This window comes from Amia ocellicauda, chromosome 21, assembly GCF_036373705.1.
Source record: "Amia ocellicauda isolate fAmiCal2 chromosome 21, fAmiCal2.hap1, whole genome shotgun sequence".
Taxonomy (NCBI): domain Eukaryota; kingdom Metazoa; phylum Chordata; class Actinopteri; order Amiiformes; family Amiidae; genus Amia; species Amia ocellicauda.
The window spans coordinates 6,086,916-6,106,055 of NC_089870.1; the positions used below are offsets into that span (position 1 = coordinate 6,086,916).

Here is a 19,140-nt window from a genome sequence, read left to right on the forward strand (position 1 = left end):
GGTCATTAATCCATATTTATAGTTGAGAAGAGAAGATAAACAAAATGCCTGAAGCTTTTCTTTTTTCCTCAGTGTCTCATACAAAAGTTCAGATGCTTGACTGTCAACCAGAGTTAACGGGTTTCTACTGTATGAACTCAAAATAAAGAATGAAATAAGAGAGCCTTATTTTTCCCTTGTTTAAAAACTGTGGGGAACTGTGGAGTGGCCCAGGCTGGAGTATTTCGATGCCAGGTGATTCTGGCAGGTTCAATTATATAATTGACTTCCATCTAAAGTTGGCCACATTGTACAGGGTGGTTATTTAAATTCAATCTGAGATATCTGAAATAGGACAGGAAGTCAATTTGAGATCTCAAATTCAATTTGAGAAATCTCATTTAACACTCCATTTCAATTCAAGATATCTCAATTTCACTTCCTGTCCTATTTCAGATATCTCGAATTCAATTTGAGATATATCAAATTACACAGGAATTCAATTTTAGATATCTTCAAATAGAGTTAATTTGAGATATCTGAAATTGAATTTCAGATATCTTGAATTGTATTTTGAGATATCTCAAGATGACAATTTGGCTTGCCATAGGATACCTAACACCACAGACAAAGCTACCAAGACTCAGGTTTGCAGTTGTTTTACACATTCAAAATATATGTTTATATTTATTTTCAACAACCCATTCCAGATTTAAAATGAGCCAGCCATTTCCTTTCTGGAAAACAGGTGCCCTCTATTACCAACATTATGGTAAGGAGAAACCCAATATTGCCCCTCGCCAAGATGGCCCCTGTAACCTCCCAGCATTCCCAAACAAATATGGCAGCTCCCACACAGCTGTTCAACCCAAACCAAAGAATAATTTTGGTTATTTTATTAAAATTTACCCTTTGTATTTTGGCTTGGCCTTATTCTCATCCTCATCCTCTTTCATAACAGGCAAGTACAAACTTTATTTAAACCCTTTTACATTTCTAATACTCTTAGAACCTCGGACAAAGTTGTTAATTCTATTTGTTCAGTTAAGTTTAAAATCAAGGGATGGGCCTACTCCATCACAGCCCTGTAGTACATTTGTTGCAATGGCTTTGATTAAAACATCTTAGTTCAAATGTCATGCATCTTCCACCAACTTTCCATGGCATAGACTGATTGATTACTGGTCTACAAATAGTTTTGAAGTCGTCTGCTTCAGAGATAAAATGTTCTATTTATTATGGATTTTGATGTGCTGCATTCAAAAATGACAATAAAAACAACTGATTGGCTACTGTTCTGATGTTGTATTGATCTATGTATATTGTGTAGATAGTAGAGTTTTAATCATAAAATGTAAAGCTAGGTCTTTTCATGTGTTTATGATTGCTTTATATGATAATATGTTGTTACATGATTATAATATTAGTAGTTTCTGGTTTAAATTGAGATCCCTTCTCAGTGACCCAGAATTAGTAAAGTTTGACTACATTTATTTTGGAAGCATTTTGTCTGTAGACCAGTGTTATTCGTTACATTTGCACATACACTCACCTAAAGGATTATTAGGAACACCATACTAATACTGTGTTTGACCCCCTTTCGCCTTCAGAACTGCCTTAATTCTACGTGGCATTGATTCAACAAGGTGCTGAAAGCATTCTTTAGAAATGTTGGCCCATATTCATAGGATAGCATCTTGCAGTTGATGGAGATTTGTGGGATGCACATCCAGGGCACGAAGCTCCCGTTCCACCACATCCCAAAGATGCTCTATTGGGTTGAGATCTGGTGACTGTGGGGGCCAGTTTAGTACAGTGAACTCATTGTCATGTTCAAGAAACCAATTTGAAATGATTCGACCTTTGTGACATGGTGCATTATCCTGCTGGAAGTAGCCATCAGAGGATGGGTACATGGTGGTCATAAAGGGATGGACATGGTCAGAAACAATGCTCAGGTAGGCCGTGGCATTTAAACGATGCCCAATTGGCACTAAGGGGCCTAAAGTGTGCCAAGAAAACATCCCCCACACCATTACACCACCACCACCAGCCTGCACAGTGGTAACAAGGCATGATGGATCCATGTTCTCATTCTGTTTACGCCAAATTCTGACTCTACCATCGGAGTGTCTCAACAGAAATCGAGACTCATCAGACCAGGCAACATTTTTCCAGTCTTCAACTGTCCAATTTTGGTGAGCTTGTGCAAATTGTAGCCTCTTTTTCCTATTTGTAGTGGAGATGAGTGGTACCCGGTGGGGTCTTCTGCTGTTGTAGCCCATCCGCCTCAAGGTTGTACGTGTTGTGGCTTCACAAATGCTTTGCTGCATACCTCGGTTGTAACGAGTGGTTATTTCAGTCAAAGTTGCTCTTCTATCAGCTTGAATCAGTCGGCCCATTCTCCTCTGACCTCTAGCATCAACAAGGCATTTTCGCCTACAGGACTGCCGCATACTGGATGTTTTTCCCTTTTCACACCATTCTTTGTAAACCCTAGAAATGGTTGTGCGTGAAAATCCCAGTAACTGAGCAGATTGTGAAATACTCAGACCGGCCCGTCTGGCACCAACAACCATGCCACGCTCAAAATTGCTTAAATCACCTTTCTTTCCCATTCAGACATTCAGTTTGGAGTTCAGGAGATTGTCTTGACCAGGACCACACCCCTAAATGCATTGAAGCAACTGCCATGTGATTGGTTGGTTAGACAATTGCATTAATGAGAAATTGAACAGGTGTTCCTAATAATCCTTTAGGTGAGTGTATGCTTCCAAACGTCTATTCTCCAACACTGTTTACAAACCATATATTTTTGTCTTGTGACTACTGGGATTTGAACATTTAATTTGGATGCCTGTTTATAACATTTGTATATATTTAATATGTCCATTCAATTCAATGCTCTCATGCACACGAATGTTAAATTAATCTGCAGTTTAAGTGTCCTTCATGAATTGGCTGGATCTAGGGATCCTCTGGTAATTTGTGAGTTTCAAAGTCTGTCGCATTTAAATTAGATCTTTGTCAATGTAAATTAGACCATTATGTCTAGGGAAAACTATGCCTCTTTACGCTGTCTCCATTTTGGATCACTTCACTCTGAGACTATATAAGCTTGTAACCTGTGGTTAGTTGATTATATAAGCTGCCATTAAGCGCTGAGCGATAGTAAAGGTTGCGAGTTCAAACAGAAAATATGGCTGTGGAGCTGGGGAAAGATATCAGTGAGGAGACTCAATTACACCCTGCAGGAGACTGTGCTCTTTGATGAGCTAAGTGGTGTTAATGACAAGTGTGGTGTAGCCACTGATTTGTTGTGGGTCTCTTGGGAAGAAAGGAGTCATCAGGGGCTTAGGGCTTTTCACAAACTCTTGAGCCCAATCAGCATGAGCTTCTCTTTGCAGACACCACAACTATTGTCATTTTTGTTTCTGCTTTTATTTAAAACTCTTCTTTCTAAAATTTCACTTTTTTCCTTATGTATATATTCTGAGGAACTTTTCTCTTGGATTCGTTTCTGTAGCAGGTGTTTGTTTTGTCTTAGAACCACCATTAAGAAGCACAGAATGCAAAACAAAATGGGATATGTGAACAAACTAAGATCATCAAACAATGTCAATATATACTCACCTAAAGGATTATTAGGAACACCTGTTCAATTTCTCATTAATGCAATTGTCTAATCAACCAATCACATGGCAGTTGCTTCAATGCATTTAGGCGTGTGGTCCTGGTCAAGACAATCTCCTGAACTCCAAACTGAATGTCTGAATGGGAAAGAAAGGTGATTTAAGAAATTTTGAGCGTGGCATGGTTGTTGGTGCCAGACGGGCCAGTCTGAGTATTTCATAATCTGCTCAGTTACTGGGATTTTCATGCACAACCATTTCTAGGGTTTACAAAGAATGGTGTGAAAAGGGAAAAACATCCAGTATGCGGCAGTCCTGTGGGCGAAAATGCCTTGTTGATGCTAGAGGTCAGAGGAGAATGGGCCGACTGATTCAAGCTGATAGAAGAGCAACTTTGACTGAAATAACCACTCGTTACAACCGAGGTATGCAGCAAAGCATTTGTGAAGCCACAACACGTACAACCTTGAGGCGGATGGGCTACAACAGCAGAAGACCCCACCGGGTACCACTCATCTCCACTACAAATAGGAAAAAGAGGCTACAATTTGCACAAGCTCACCAAAATTGGACAGTTGAAGACTGGAAAAATGTTGCCTGGTCTGATGAGTCTCGATTTCTGTTGAGACACTCAGATGGTAGAGTCAGAATTTGGCGTAAACAGAATGAGAACATGGATCCATCATGCCTTGTTACCACTGTGCAGGCTGGTGGTGGTGGTGTAATGGTGTGGGGGATGTTTTCTTGGCACACTTTAGGCCCCTTAGTGCCAATTGGGCATCGTTTAAATGCCACGGCCTACCTGAGCATTGTTTCTGACCATGTCCATCCCTTTATGACCACCATGTACCCATCCTCTGATGGCTACTTCCAGCAGGATAATGCACCATGTCACAAAGGTCGAATCATTTCAAATTGGTTTCTTGAACATGACAATGAGTTCACTGTACTGAACTGGCCCCCACAGTCACCAGATCTCAACCCAATAGAGCATCTTTGGGATGTGGTGGAACGGGAGCTTCGTGCCCTGGATGTGCATCCCACAAATCTCCATCAACTGCAAGATGCTATCCTATCAATATGGGCCAACATTTCTAAAGAATGCTTTCAGCACCTTGTTGAATCAATGCCACGTAGAATTAAGGCAGTTCTGAAGGCGAAAGGGGGTCAAACACAGTATTAGTATGGTGTTCCTAATAATCCTTTAGGTGAGTGTATTTCATATTTTATGAGGTGGGGAAAGAATGACTCTATACTCACCTTCTCCCAGGCCTAAAAGAAACCAGCACACACGTTTTGTTTGCTTGCTTGTTTCTGTATATTAGTGAGATCTTACACTGCCAGCTTCCATTACTTCATTACGCCAGTGTCCAAGTCAATCGAGGGGCTACCTTTGCTGCATGAATAGAGTTTAACAATATAAACATCAAACTTCATCCTTAATGTCACCCTTACCCATCAGAAAGCAGACCTTGGCTTGCTAGTTGTTCCATCAGCATCAATGGTGACTTTGGCATTAACCCAGTCTGTCAGTCAGACCTCTCTTTCCTCCAGATGTGAGCTGGCAGGATTGTCCATGTGGAGTTGAAGTGGGTCTGTCTTGAACTGACTCAATCAACACCCCAGGAGAACCGAGTGGCTTTCCACAGAAATGGAGAAGGGACTGATAAACAACATGGATTAATCTGCCCTTTACAGATTTCAGTTGTGACAATTTTATTTAGTGATTGTTGTCAGTAGATGAATTTATACAGTGTTACTCATGATGCCTTGTATAATCCTCCATACTGTTTGACAAGCCGGAAACTTCCGATCTGACATTTGACGTCATTGTGATGTATATCCAATAATTTATTTATTTGACTCTTTTTTGGTCTTGTTGTACAAGGACTTTTCAAATGATACATAACTAAAACTCATTCACGTGGTAGGGTACAGAAGCAACTCACTGCTCTGTCATTCAAGTAGTCGAATGTATCAGTTGCTCCATGTTTTAGAAGCCCTTTCAACGCACGATGTGGCACTTTAATTACCGTAAGCTCAATCACATCTCCAATTGAACTGGAAACAGTACCTGAGCAGAACTGGTAAGCAACTATCAAAATGTTGAGATTAAAATAATAGAGTAGGGAAGGAAGGAAAGAAAGAAAGAAAGAGAAATTACAGCAGTTATTAATGTGTTAATTAATTTGCTGATACTTAACCTTAACTGCATTGCAATAAAAACATGGAAAAAGATTGCCTTATCTTTTATAACTATATTATTATTCTTTATGCTTATGAAGATTTGGGACCAAATCGATTGTTTTCATTCACCCTTCCTTAATGAGATTTCCAGGTTACCCTACCATTTTGCCCACCAGCCTTTATTTCAGGTATGTTTAATGTTCTTTGTTCATTAATATTTTCCGATTCCAATCTCATGAAATGCCTCCTGAAAACTCATGAAAACTTTGAACCAAGGATTCTTGAGAAAGTAGGAATCGGAAAACAATGGCATTTCAAACCAACAAAAAAAAGATAGAAATGTAGCTCCAGTTAGACAGGCTAGCTTGTATGTCTTCTGCTATTCTAGGACAAGTGCCCTCTTGTAATCTAAATTAAATCTTACAAGCACACTTCATCACAGCAAATTAAATTATGCAAGATATAATTGTATTTTATACATTCTGCACGGGCATAACTGTTTCACTATGGATAATATGCCGGGGCAGAGCAAGAGCTACCGAGACCAGCTCCTCGTCTTGTTTACCCACAGTCTGTCCAGCTTATCGAGTTAGGCTCCTTCAACTTGGTTTACTTTTGATTGATTTGAACTTTTATGGGGAGAGGCAGCACGCCCAAGCTTTTATGGGACAGGCTCGAACGAGATTGGACCATTTCATATTGGCCTACTGTACAATTTGATTTATTTGTAAATACATGCCATTAGTTCAGCTTCCTTAACATCTAGACAAACAGGAGAAAGTCAGGATCAATTTCTCATCCAAGAGCTGCCCTACATCAATTTCTTTGCTGCAGAGTGCCAGGTGTGCCACAGGGTATCTCTTTAGGATGGCATTTCTGTATCCATGTATGAAAATTAGGGAGACCATGTAAGGTTCTTACCTTATTCTCCATGACAACCCAAAGCACTCTCTCAAGCTACATGATTAATTGATCAATATCACATGTGAGATTTTTCATGGTCATACTGTTGATTGGGCAAAATAAATTCAGATTAAATCTAAAATGTGTGTGATCTGTACATGATGTACTTTTTATGGACATACTACAACATTTGTTTACATTGAACAATTATATGTTTTTATGGTACAACATGGGGTGTGAGTTTGGGCAAGATGGATGGAGCCAAATATAGGACAATCCTATAGGAAAGCCTGCACGTGACCTCGAACTGGGGGAGGGGGGGGTTGGGTGAATACTTCTGCAACTTACAAATTTCAGTTTTTTTAGTAACTTTTGTTTGCATCTTGAAGGTGTTGTGTATGTGGTGTTAATCAACGGGAGATAATCACAATTAAATCATTTTTTATTCCAGATTGTAACATAACAAACTGTGAAAAAGTCCTTGGGGTGAAAACTTATACAACTGTTAGATGGAAATATAAATTTGATTATATATCCTGCAACAATGTGACAGGACAGGTGGAATTCCCTGCTTTTAATGACTTTCATGGCCTCCTCCTTAGCTGGTATTCAGTATGGTTATAAATTCAATTTCTTGTTGCTTTTCTAGTGCTTTTCTTTCAGTTGTATCTGGGTTCTGCTTCCTGTGCTTCTGAACAGTCCCTGGCCCACATATGACTTGTCAGCATCTTCTCCAAGGCCACTTGGTCATCTGGTTTTCATTCCACTTGAGTTCTTAATTACTTAACTGAACTAATTAATGGTTCAATTGGATAGTTGAACCCTTTTACCAGGTCTGAACTGTTGATTATTTAAAGAACTATAAACCCTGCTTCATGGGGACAAGATTTGAGGATGCCTGATTTATACCATACTGTGTGTGGTGAAGATAGCCTACTCTGCTCCCTTAATATTACTTTTCACAAACAGGCAGTATTTCCCCCAAGGAGTTGGCTTTATCTTTTCTATCCTGTGCTATCTGGTGCATAGACAGTGATGGAATGAAGCCTTCAAGCCACTTCAACCCTGTCACCTCCCTAACTCCTTTTCTTTCCCTTAAACTTTGTCTAGTTGGCACACAGTCTCATGTTCAGATTGTCGGTTTCGAGATGGACAGGTTCAAAGTGCAGGCCTGTTTTTCCTTTTCTCTCCATTTCTTTCTGATGTGACAGGCAGCTACACGAACAAATATGAATTTACCTCTCCTCATAGTGTTGGGCGGGGGGGATATTTTATGTTTTCTTGTTTATTTTCTCAACCTTATTTCCTTTTTTTTTTCATTCCTTATATATAGGTATGCCAATTCAATAGGGCAAAGGTATAATTCTGCCTACAAAGGCCACCCAAAAATGTCAAAATTATTGCCACAAGTGTATAATATTAATAAAATTACATGCTTTATATATATATATAGTACCTATACATTTTTTAAAAATTTTGCCAAATCTAGGTGTATAAAGTTGGTCCCCAACAGATTCACACCTGTAATTGCTGCCAAAGGTGCTTCCAAGTATTAACTCAGGAGGGTGGAAACTTATGCAGCTGTGATATTTCAGTTTTGTATTTTTAACATAACAAATGTTCACAATAAAACCTTAATTCCCTATAACAGTCTGGAGTATGGTGTGTAGATAATAATCCTCATTTAAATGCATGAGACTTGGCACTGACACAATAAAATGTGAAGAAATTTCAAGGGGGTGTAGACTTTCTATAGGCATTGTATATATAATAAGAAACAAACATGGAATTGTAAAGTATCACAAATCTTTCAGGGTGCTCCCTGTAGGCAGTTGAAAATGTTTTGCTTTTGTTAGGGTGTGACACCTAATATGTATTATCCTAATATTTACTGTACCAGACAGATTTTAAAGCATGGAACAAAACAAAAACAAAAAAACAAGTGGCTTTATTTCGATTTCCTGACTTCCAACAAACAAAATGTCTACAATGACATTTGGAATGCATATACATACAGCACTTTTTCAAAAGCATTAAATAGCAGAGTGTGTTTTACTAATACAATTGCTTACTTTTGCTTTCTTGTGCTGTCTTTTTCATTGCTGCTTAGAGCACATCTGGGTTTTGATTGATACTTTACAGGTTACTTTCTGTGGTATTATCCAGGGCTTCTGTCCAATCCTGTTATCTTTTTGCCAAGCAGATGCAGGCCAGAGGCTATTATGCCTTCTCCACATCGATAATTACCTCGGCTTTGGCTGTTTTCAAAAGCAAGCCCCTTGTAGCAAAGGTTTGTTCAAAACTTGTTCCAGAATTTAACCATACACTGATGACCATGGATAGGAATATCCTGGAGAATATTTATTATAAAATTGCCTTAAAGGTCCCTGGCCTTGGACACTATTTACAAACCAGCTATATGACATCTGACTGGACTGCAAACCGTGAAGCTTCAGGAAACACCAAAGCCAGAGCCTGTGTCCCTTGTCCTTTGCTCCAGCACTATCAGTTGTTTTTTCTATCAGATAGTGGAAGCTCTCTGGGCCCCCTGTCACAAGGGATAAAACTGCGAAGCTGCTTCTGAGGACTGAATCTCCACTTGGGCCATTTTGAACTGAGTGCACTGCAGCCACTTGCGGAGAACTGAAGGAATAGGGCTGGTCTGCCCACAGGACTGAAGGCTGTGGAGATGCTGGTGGTTCACGTTGTTCTGGATGGCTTGCAGCCGCAACTGTAGCCCTGCTGACAAGTGCTGTGGACAAAAACAATTTCTCATTTGTTATAGCAGACTGTTGAGTGCAGTCGTTCGATTCAAGTCGACAAGATAACAGTCCTTAGGGTCAAAAAGAGGAAACCTTCTTTCCTTACCTTCAAGTTGGACTGAATCATCGGCAGCCACATAGGAATGAGCTTTTTAGGGACAAGAAAGGGAAGAAAGTCATTGAGGGTTGTTAGCATACTTCAGCTTTTGTGCTTTCTTCTTTTACATGTCTGTAAAGTAAAAGATTTGGAGATTGCATCTTGCATGTAAGGTTACTAATACTACTGACCCCCTTTTTGGGGAAAAAAAGTAAATAAGACAAAATGTTGATGAGGAACATGTCCAAATAGGGAAACAAACTCAGTGTGACCCCAAGCGGGTAAGTGTGTTTCCTAATAAATGAAATACACTCTGAAAAATGAAGGTTCTTTAGCGGTTCTATTTAGAACCTTTGGGATCTTTGTGAGTTTATTTTCATAAAAGGTTTCATTTAAGAACCATGAGGTCCATCGTAAACACATGGGATCATTTAAGAACCCTTTTTCATCATGATGGCAGTTAATTTAAGATCCATTTAAGGTTCTTTAAGGTTTGCAAGGAACCTTGGTAAATATTGTATTAAGAATCTTTAAGGGTTCCTCCACAGTATCAACCCCAGGAACCCTAAAAGTTCTTATTAGAACCTTTACTTCTTAGAGTGTGGGGCATCTTGCAAAGTTTCTGTAAAATAAACTGAGATTACAGTAGTTCACAGAATTGCAGCTAGAATCACTGGGTTGAATAATTTGCTCTGCTATATGCAAATGTTACACTTGTTGCTGCATTGTCTTACATGCCCTTTGTTCGTCTGTTCTTGGTTGGGTGTATTGCTACATTATATAATCTTAAAATAGAAAACTGCAGTGGCCAAGCCTAAAGAAAACCAAATCGCAACAGATGCAGCAAGGACCATCTCTCCAAAGAGGTTTTAGTTCTGCACGGCACAACATAAACCTTACTTAAGAAATTGCTGCTAGGCTTTCATTGAGATTGCATAAACCACCAACCTTGACAAAAATTGTTGAATTGCATTCCTGAAGAGCCTCCATTAGGCTGATTACGTGCAGACACACCATTTCTACCATCTGTGAGGTAAAGGGGACAATTAGGGGAACATCATGACTTGGGATTTTCACACAAGGTGCAGCCATCTTATCAGATGCAACCCCCAGCTCAAATGACAAGAATGAAGTGCAGCTCTGAGTTCTAGAGGAAATCTGCACAATTAGGGATGAGGTGGGTTAACAGGGCACAAAATAAGTGTGGGTTTGTGTGGGTTGTGGAAAATATGGGGGATATTTTTGTCAATCCAACAGCTATATTTGCAACTTTAGCTGCTGAATTCAAGCATAATATAATATTTACTGAAAATTGCATTCAGTAACCTGATTAGCAAAAATCAAAAAGGGAAACGATAGATAACATTTTTACCTACATTTCTGTGTGTGTGTGTGTGTATCTGTAGTATCCTCTACACATACAGTAAATTATATACATTTGTGCATCACTTTTCGATGCATTAGTGACCAATTAATTTCCCTTCACTTTCAAATTTCTCCGACATGAGCTTTTCTACTGTGAAGAGAAAGTGCTGCTGCACAGATTTGGGAGATTGAGTGAAAAGGTTATGCAGTCTTCAACATGGAGAATGATAACCTAAGATGATTATGAAAATGTCAGGCCTTTGGAAAAACAACCTATTAGCAAATTGCCCCAGCACAGCACAGTACAGGGAAAAGGCCATAGTAATTAGTCTGGCATTAAACATGTAATTTGTATGTTTATGTTGTTGAGAGCACATTCAGTTTTTTTGAGGGAGGGCTGGCAGTTGAATTAAAATTGAGACACTGGTGGGGAGGAGGGGTGGGAGTTATCTACGAGGTAGGGCTCCTTCACAGATGGGGGAGCAAGAGAGAATTTGCACAGTGTCTTGAAATAAATCACTCAAATGGATGTAGATGGGGCAGTCTAATGTAACGCTTCACCTGTGCTACGCTAGACTTCAGTGGGCATCAGAGCAATATCTGTGGAACATTTCAGCTGTCATGTTGCATTTCTCACTGCATAGGTCAATACTGCTGTGGAAGAGGAGTGCTCCCATTTTTATTTGCATACCTTTGCTTCAGTGCCTGAAATAAAGAATTCCCCACTTCAATCTATTGATCTATCTCTATTGTTTTAATATTCTCTATTATACAATTCAGGAGTTCAGACAACCCCAATAGATGTATGTAATCAAAGGTAAATAGAGTTTATACACCCACTTAACTAAGGGAACGATGACCTGGCCAAGAGGATGAGGCCATCATAACCCCCACCATAAGATGGAATGAGCAAAGGAGCTGCTGCAAAGGCAGAGTTTGTGGTGGAGGAGGGATGCAAGGCAATGAATGCTGGGAAAATGTGTGTGTTGCAGGAACACATACGCTTGGGAAGGTGGAAGTCAGTTTCAAACTCTATGCATTTTGCAGCTCCGCTCCACTTTGTGTAAACAATCTGGGACGAGACCCGATGTGTTATATATTCAAAGGCAGCCAATGACCCAAGATTCAGGGTGACTACGCTACAGAAGAGAGGACAATGGTGAGCTAAAGCAATGGAATAGCACCACTTGTGTGGGTGGAGACTGTGGGCTCGCTTCCTGCTTGAATGTAGAACATGCTGGAGCTCTGATGACTTGTCTTTGTTGCCTTAATTTCCCCTTACCACTTTGTTGTGGGCCATGAGCTGCAGGATGCTTGGGGTGACTCGGCTCCAGAACTCTAGGCCAGTCAGGATGGCAGTGGAGGAGAATTCATTCTGGTTTTGCACCGTGGGGGCAGCTGCAGCCTGCTCACAGTAGATGGTCCACAGCTGGGCAAACATGAACGCGTGGAACAACGAGCACATGTGCAAAACCGACGTCTGTAAAATAAGATATATATTTAATCTAAAGGTATACACAAAATCAGTCGGAAGTCACAAATACCATATTGTCAATACAGGGAAAAGTAGACAAAAGGGTCTATTTAATCAATTTTGAGTTTTCTTCACTTTCAAATTCAGTTTTAAAAGTTGTCAAATACAATGTGGAAGTGGTATAAATGGACATTTTTTGAAGTGCACTTTATTTTACATGGATTCTCTCATAAAAATCCATAAAGTTCAGTAAATTAAGCTTAGTAATTTTGTGTCATGCCAGTGCTGAAAGCTGCGATGTTTAGTATCAAAACAAAGCTCAGACTTTCCTCTTGCCATATATGGTATCATTATCAACCCACCTGTTCAAGCAGACCAACCAGAAGGTGTTTAACTGAGGTATATGACTTGTAAACAAACCAAGCATGTTGCTACCATGTTGAAATGGTCTCAATCATGCAAGCATGAGCCGTCATTCTGGCAGCTTCAAAAATTGAGAAAAGTTGCATGAACACTGAACGTCGGCAAAGACGAATAAAGTCTGCAATGTTGCTGAGGAGTTTATGAAGAGAATGTCAGCGGAATGTTAGCGGAACTTTAACAGCAATTTTTCTCTATTTTGTAAATTCCAAGTAGTGGGGTATTTAAAATGTCATAACTATGTAAGGTGTAATTAACACATCTTAACAAGTTAAATATCATTATAAAGCACTAATCCAGCTCATTCAGATAAAATAATAATCACATTTTTGGTGATGTGTACAGTTTGGCTGTGGATTGTTTGGTATCTGAATAACTCATTTGAACTTCCCTAAGAATTCTTACACACACTCACAGGAACCCATTTTACCCTTTTGGTAAATACCTGTCCCCAGGGTCAGTTTAAGACATCTAGACCTGTTGCCCTACACTCACCCAGCGTTGCCCTCACTGCTATTGAATTTCATATTTAATCTTGACATGAAACCTTGACTGACCGAAACAGAAAACAAAAGCAGCCATGATTCAAAGGGAGGTCCTCCATTGTTAGACTTTTGATCTCTTGCTTACAGTCCCGCAGAGTAATTGATATGATATTACCAAGAGATGATCAAGGTCAAGATCAAAGCCAACCATTACCACATAAGAATGCCGTGTGCCACATTACATGCATGAGCAACGAGATGGAACAAAGTACCCTGCATTAAAATCAGGATGCAGAAGTGAAATTTGCATGGTTCCACAAGACAGCAGTTACTAATTAAACGGCAACATCAGAAATGCATTCCGGGTCTGAAGCCATCAAAGGCAAATTAGCATTTAGACAGCATACAAATTACAATTCCTAACACTTTACCTACATGTAATGTAGCCTATGAAACTTTATATTTAATTTGATGGTACCTGCGTACTCATCAGTTTAATATTGCAAAGCCTTAGCTTTGATCTTCTCTTGAGTTTAACAGGAGTTAAGCATTGCAAACTTTTTTTGTGACCCCTGCTGGAGCCCTTGGGAACAGAGAGAGTATCAAACAGTTCACTTTCTAGAATATTTACACCAATCAGCCATAACATTATGACCACCTGCCTAATATTGTGTAGGTCCCCCTTTTGCCGCCAAAACAGCCCTGACCCGTCGAGGCATGGACTCCACTAGACTTCTGAAGGTGTGCTGTGGTATCTGGCACCAAGACGTTAGCAGCAGATCCTTTAAGTCCTGTAAGTTGCGAGGTGGGGCCTCCATGGATCAGACTTGTTTGTCCAGCACATCCCACAGATGCTCGATTGGATTGAGATCTGGGGAATTTGGAGGCCAAGTCAACACCTTGAACTCATTGTTGTGTTCCTCAAACCATTCCTGAACCATTTTTGCTTTGTGGCAGGGCGCATTATCCTGTTGAAATAGGCCAATGCCATCAGGGAATACCGTTTCCATGAAAGGGTGTACATGGTATGCAACAATGCTTGGGTAGGTGGTACGTGTCAAAGTAACATCCACATGAATGGCAGGACCCAAGGTTTCGAAGCAGAACATTGCCCAAAGCATCGCACTGCCTCCGCCGGCTTGCCTTCCGCCCATAGTGCATCCTGGTGGCATGTGTTCTCCAGGTAAGCGACGCACACGCACCACGCCATCCACGTGATGTAAAAGAAAACGTGATTCATCGGACCAGGCCACTTTCTTCCATTGCTCCAGTTCTGCCCATTGTAGACGCTGTTGGCAGTGGACAGTGGTCAGCATGGGCACCCTGACTGGTCTGCGGCTACACAGCCCCATACGCAACAAACTGCGATGCACTGTGTGTTCTGACACCTTTCTATCAGAACCAGCATTAACTTTTTCAGCAATTTGAGCTACAGTAGCTCGTCTGCTGGATCAGACCACATGGGCTAGCCTTCGCTCCCCACGTGCATCAATGAGCCTTGGCCGCCCATGACCCTGTCGCCGGTTCACTGCGTTTCCTTCCTTGGACCACTTTTGATAGGTACTGACCACTGCAGACCGGGAACTCCCCACAAAAGCTGCAGTTTTGTAGATGCTCTGACCCAGTCATCTAGCCATCACAATTTGGCCCTTGTCAAAGTCGCTCAGATTGTTACGCTTGCCCATTTTTCCTGCTTCTAACACATCAACTTCGAGGACAAAATGTTCACTTGCTGCCTAATGTATCCTACCCACTGACAGGTGTCATGATAACAAGATTATCAGTGTTATTCACTTCACCTGTCGGTGGTCATAATGTTATGGCTGATCGGTGTATATTACTGGTGCACTCACAGATATAAACCTCAACTGAAATTCCCATTGAGAGTAATGACAGTGGAGTTATTACATACATTTGGAGTATATATACACTCACCTAAAGGATTATTAGGAACACCATACTAATACTGTGTTTGACCCCCTTTCGCCTTCAGAACTGCCTTAATTCTAAGTGGCATTGATTCAACAAGGTGCTGAAAGCATTCTTTAGAAATGTTGGCCCATATTGATAGGATAGCATCTTGCAGTTGATGGAGATTTGTGGGATGCCCATCCAGGGCACGAAGCTCCCGTTCCACCACATCCCAAAGATGCTCTATTGGGTTTAGATCTGGTGACTGTGGGGGCCAGTTTAGTACAGTGAACTCATTGTCATGTTCAAGAAACCAATTTGAAATGATTCGACCTTTGTGACATGGTGCATTATCCTGCTGGAAGTAGCCATCAGAGGATGGGTACATGGTGGTCATAAAGGGATGGACATGGTCAGAAACAATGCTCAGGTAGGCCGTGGCATTTAAACGATGCCCAATTGGCACTAAGGGGCCTAAAGTGTGCCAAGAAAACATCCCCCACACCATTACACCACCAGCCTGCACAGTGGTAACAAGGCATGATGGATCCATGTTATCATTCTGTTTACGCCAAATTCTGACTCTACCATCTGAATGTCTCAACAGAAATCGAGACTCATCAGACCAGGCAACATTTTTCCAGTCTTCAACTGTCCAATTTTGGTGAGCTTGTGCAAATTGGAACCTCTTTTTCCTATTTGTAGTGGAGATGAGTGGTACCCGGTGGGGTCTTCTGCTGTTGTAGCCCATCCGCCTCAAGGTTGTACGTGTTGTGGCTTCACAAATGCTTTGCTACATACCTCGGTTGTAACGAGTGGTTATTTCAGTCAAAGTTGCTCTTCTATCAGCTTGAATCAGTCGGCCCATTCTCCTCTGACCTCTAGCATCAACAAGGCATTTTCGCCCACAGGACTGCCGCATACTGGATGTTTTTCCCTTTTCACACCATTCTTTGTAAACCCTAGAAATGGTTGTGCGTGAAAATCCCAGTAACTGAGCAGATTGTGAAATACTCAGACCGGCCCGTCTGGCACCAACAACCATGCCACGCTCAAAATTGCTTAAATCACCTTTCTTTCCCATTCAGACATTCAGTTTGGAGTTCAGGAGATTGTCTTGACCAGGACCACACCCCTAAATGCATTGAAGCAACTGCCATGTGATTGGTTGGTTAGATAATTGCATTAATGAGAAATTGAACAGGTGTTCCTAATAATCCTTTAGGTGAGTGTATATATATATATATATATATATATATATATATATATACACACACACAGACGGGTGACAAATTAAAGGAAAAACTAACATAAAGTGTCTCAGTAAGGTGTTGGGCCAAAATGAGCCACCAGAACAGTTTCAATGTGCCTTGGAGTTTCTTGAACTCTACTGGAGGGAAGAACACCATTCTTCCAAAATATATTCCCTCGTTTGGTGTTTTGATGATGGTGGTGGAGAGCGCTGTGAAACACATCGGTCCAAAATCTCGCATAGCTGTTGGGTTGAGATCTGGTGACTACGAAGGCCATAGCATATGATTCACATCATTTTCATACTCATAAAACCATTCAGTGACCCCTTATGCCCTGAGCATTGACATCCTGGAAGAGACCACTCCCAACAGGATAGAAATGTTTCACCATAGGATAAAGGTGATCACTCAGAATAACTTTGTAATGATTTGCAGTGAACCTTCCCTCTAAGGGGACAAGTGGACCCAAACCATGCCAGGAAAATGCCCCCTACAGCATAACAGAGCCCACTGTAGGGGTCAAGCAGTCAGGCCTGTCCCGTTCTCTTGGTGTTGCCACACATGCACTCGCCCACTTGTGGAGAACACTAGCCAGTTGAGGGTCTTTGTGATTAAAGCTCCTGCCATTCATGCCCCAATAATGATCCCTCTTTCAAAGTCACTTAGATCCTTTCCTCTTGCCATCTTTATCCAAAATGCCAAAAAACTAAAAATTGTATACATGCCACAGAGCATGATAGGATGTTAATTGTGTAATTGCATCATGCAGTACACCTCTTTGGAGGCATCTGCATTTGTTATGTTACTCCACAAATTTATTCAGGTTTTTCCTTCAATTTGTCACCCATAATTTGTCTGTATATAATAATATGTCTGTTCCAACATTGAATAAACAAGTAAAAAGGAAAGATGTACCTTGGATTGTTCTGGAAATCCTATCAAGATTACAATCAAGTGATCAGCAACCTGAGAACCAGCATCAAGTGGAATGGGCATACAGGAAGTAGAACCCTGATGCAATGCACTATGGGTAAGCGATCCAAGCAGAAGCCACGAGAGCTGCCTTATATGAGACACACACTCAATGAACTCTTTAGGTCTGAAAAGAGAGAATTAAACAAAACTCAGAACTGTGATCTAAGCACAATCTACCACCTTATCACAGCACTGATTGCCAACTAATCTTCATTCAATGTGAAAGACGCTGATTGTATCTTAAGCTGACGCACGGGTTCTAGGATGAATGTAAATTGCTTGGTCATTACCTTTTCAAAATGTGTATTATATTTTGAAAGAATAAGAGGGAAACATAAGTAGTAGAATCTGTGAATTCAAAATGTTCTTATAATACTGATGGATGGGTTTGCAAGGATTTTCTGAAGACATTCCTCTTTGTCTTTCCTCCTGCCTATATCTTTAATAACAGCTTTACAGCTTGCCACTTACTTACACTTACATACATTAATTGTATGCTGTGACTGTAATTGAAAAGCAGCTAATCCCTGTCATTTGTAATCTGCATAAACAATATATTTTCTAGTCAAGGGGAGGAAATATAAGAAAACAGAATTATTTCTGCTTGAAATTCCTTAAATGGCAGAAGAATATAGATTTCCCTGGAAAGACACCAGCTATTCTGATTGAATATTATATATTGTTTTGGCTTCAGAGCTGTCCAGGCACTTGTAATTTATTCTAGCTTGATTATTATTATTATTATTATTATTATTATTATTATTATTATTATTATTACTATTATTAGTTTTGTTTCTTGGTATGCACTCTTATCTAGGGTGAGTGCAGTAGAAAAAGTAATAATGGTACAAAATAATAATCTCACCCTTGCTGCATGGCTGAAGGAGGATGGTAAAGCCATGGCAGGTATCGGATAACGGCTTTGTTGTCCCGGTGATTGCCCTTGCTGATCTCCATGGCTGCCACTTGTGCCAGGCCCACCTTCAGATTGCCCCCAAATGTGTCTTCATGCAGGGGCTGGCAACAGGTTTTCATGTGGCTCTGAAGGGTCACGAGCCATAACAAGCCATTTGAATAATACTTGTCATTTAGGCATTCAATATAGTCTACAAACTTGTAGCAATCTAACCATAATATTATGATAATGGACATTCTTCTAATTTGAAAAGGTGTATTGACAGTTATTCAAATTATTGAAAGAAAATGTGATATTCATATAGATAGATAGATATAGAATGAGAGAAAGGGGGTTGTAGATATATATAATTGTTCCACTTACTTTTAATTTGGTCAAAGTATGCATATCTGCAATAAAGTCCAGTAATTCATTAATGTATTGCCTCATGCATTCCATTGCTGCAGTGGTGCCCTGAAATGAACGCATAATTGTATTACATAGTTTCAAAATTAATCAATTCTTTATTCACCACAGTGGATTGAAACTGAAAAACAAAAGAAAGAAAACCCTCTCTTGCAGCATTTGTTGATTTATTCTGGAAGAGTAGACAATATGGCTCAAATAAATCTAAGACAAATATAATTATGAGAGACATTAAACCTTTTATACGTATTTTTTGCTTTGCTTTGCTTTACAATTGCAATAAATTAAAATAAGTACCGCCATGCTCTGAGATATAATGGGATTTCTCAGGCTTAAAATGAGAGCTGGAATGCCTACAACTCATAATGGTTTGAAT

The 19,140-nt window shown here is 40.2% G+C and overlaps 1 protein-coding gene across 1 annotated transcript in view; it reads right to left on the minus strand.

Moving 5' to 3' along the window:
- Positions 1–8,628: 8,628 nt before the first annotated feature.
- unc79 (unc-79 homolog, NALCN channel complex subunit) overlaps positions 8,629–19,140 on the minus strand; it is a 68,180-nt gene continuing 57,668 nt past the window's right edge. Inside the window, exons 44-50 of the mRNA XM_066694587.1 lie at positions 18,723–18,812; positions 18,309–18,484; positions 17,384–17,567; positions 12,208–12,405; positions 10,509–10,586; positions 9,570–9,611; positions 8,629–9,453 (exon numbers count right to left, since the gene is read on the minus strand). Of these exons, the coding sequence (XP_066550684.1) occupies positions 9,253–9,453; positions 9,570–9,611; positions 10,509–10,586; positions 12,208–12,405; positions 17,384–17,567; positions 18,309–18,484; positions 18,723–18,812 (969 nt within the window). The 3' untranslated portion in view covers positions 8,629–9,252. The remainder of the gene's footprint in view (positions 9,454–9,569; positions 9,612–10,508; positions 10,587–12,207; positions 12,406–17,383; positions 17,568–18,308; positions 18,485–18,722; positions 18,813–19,140) is intronic.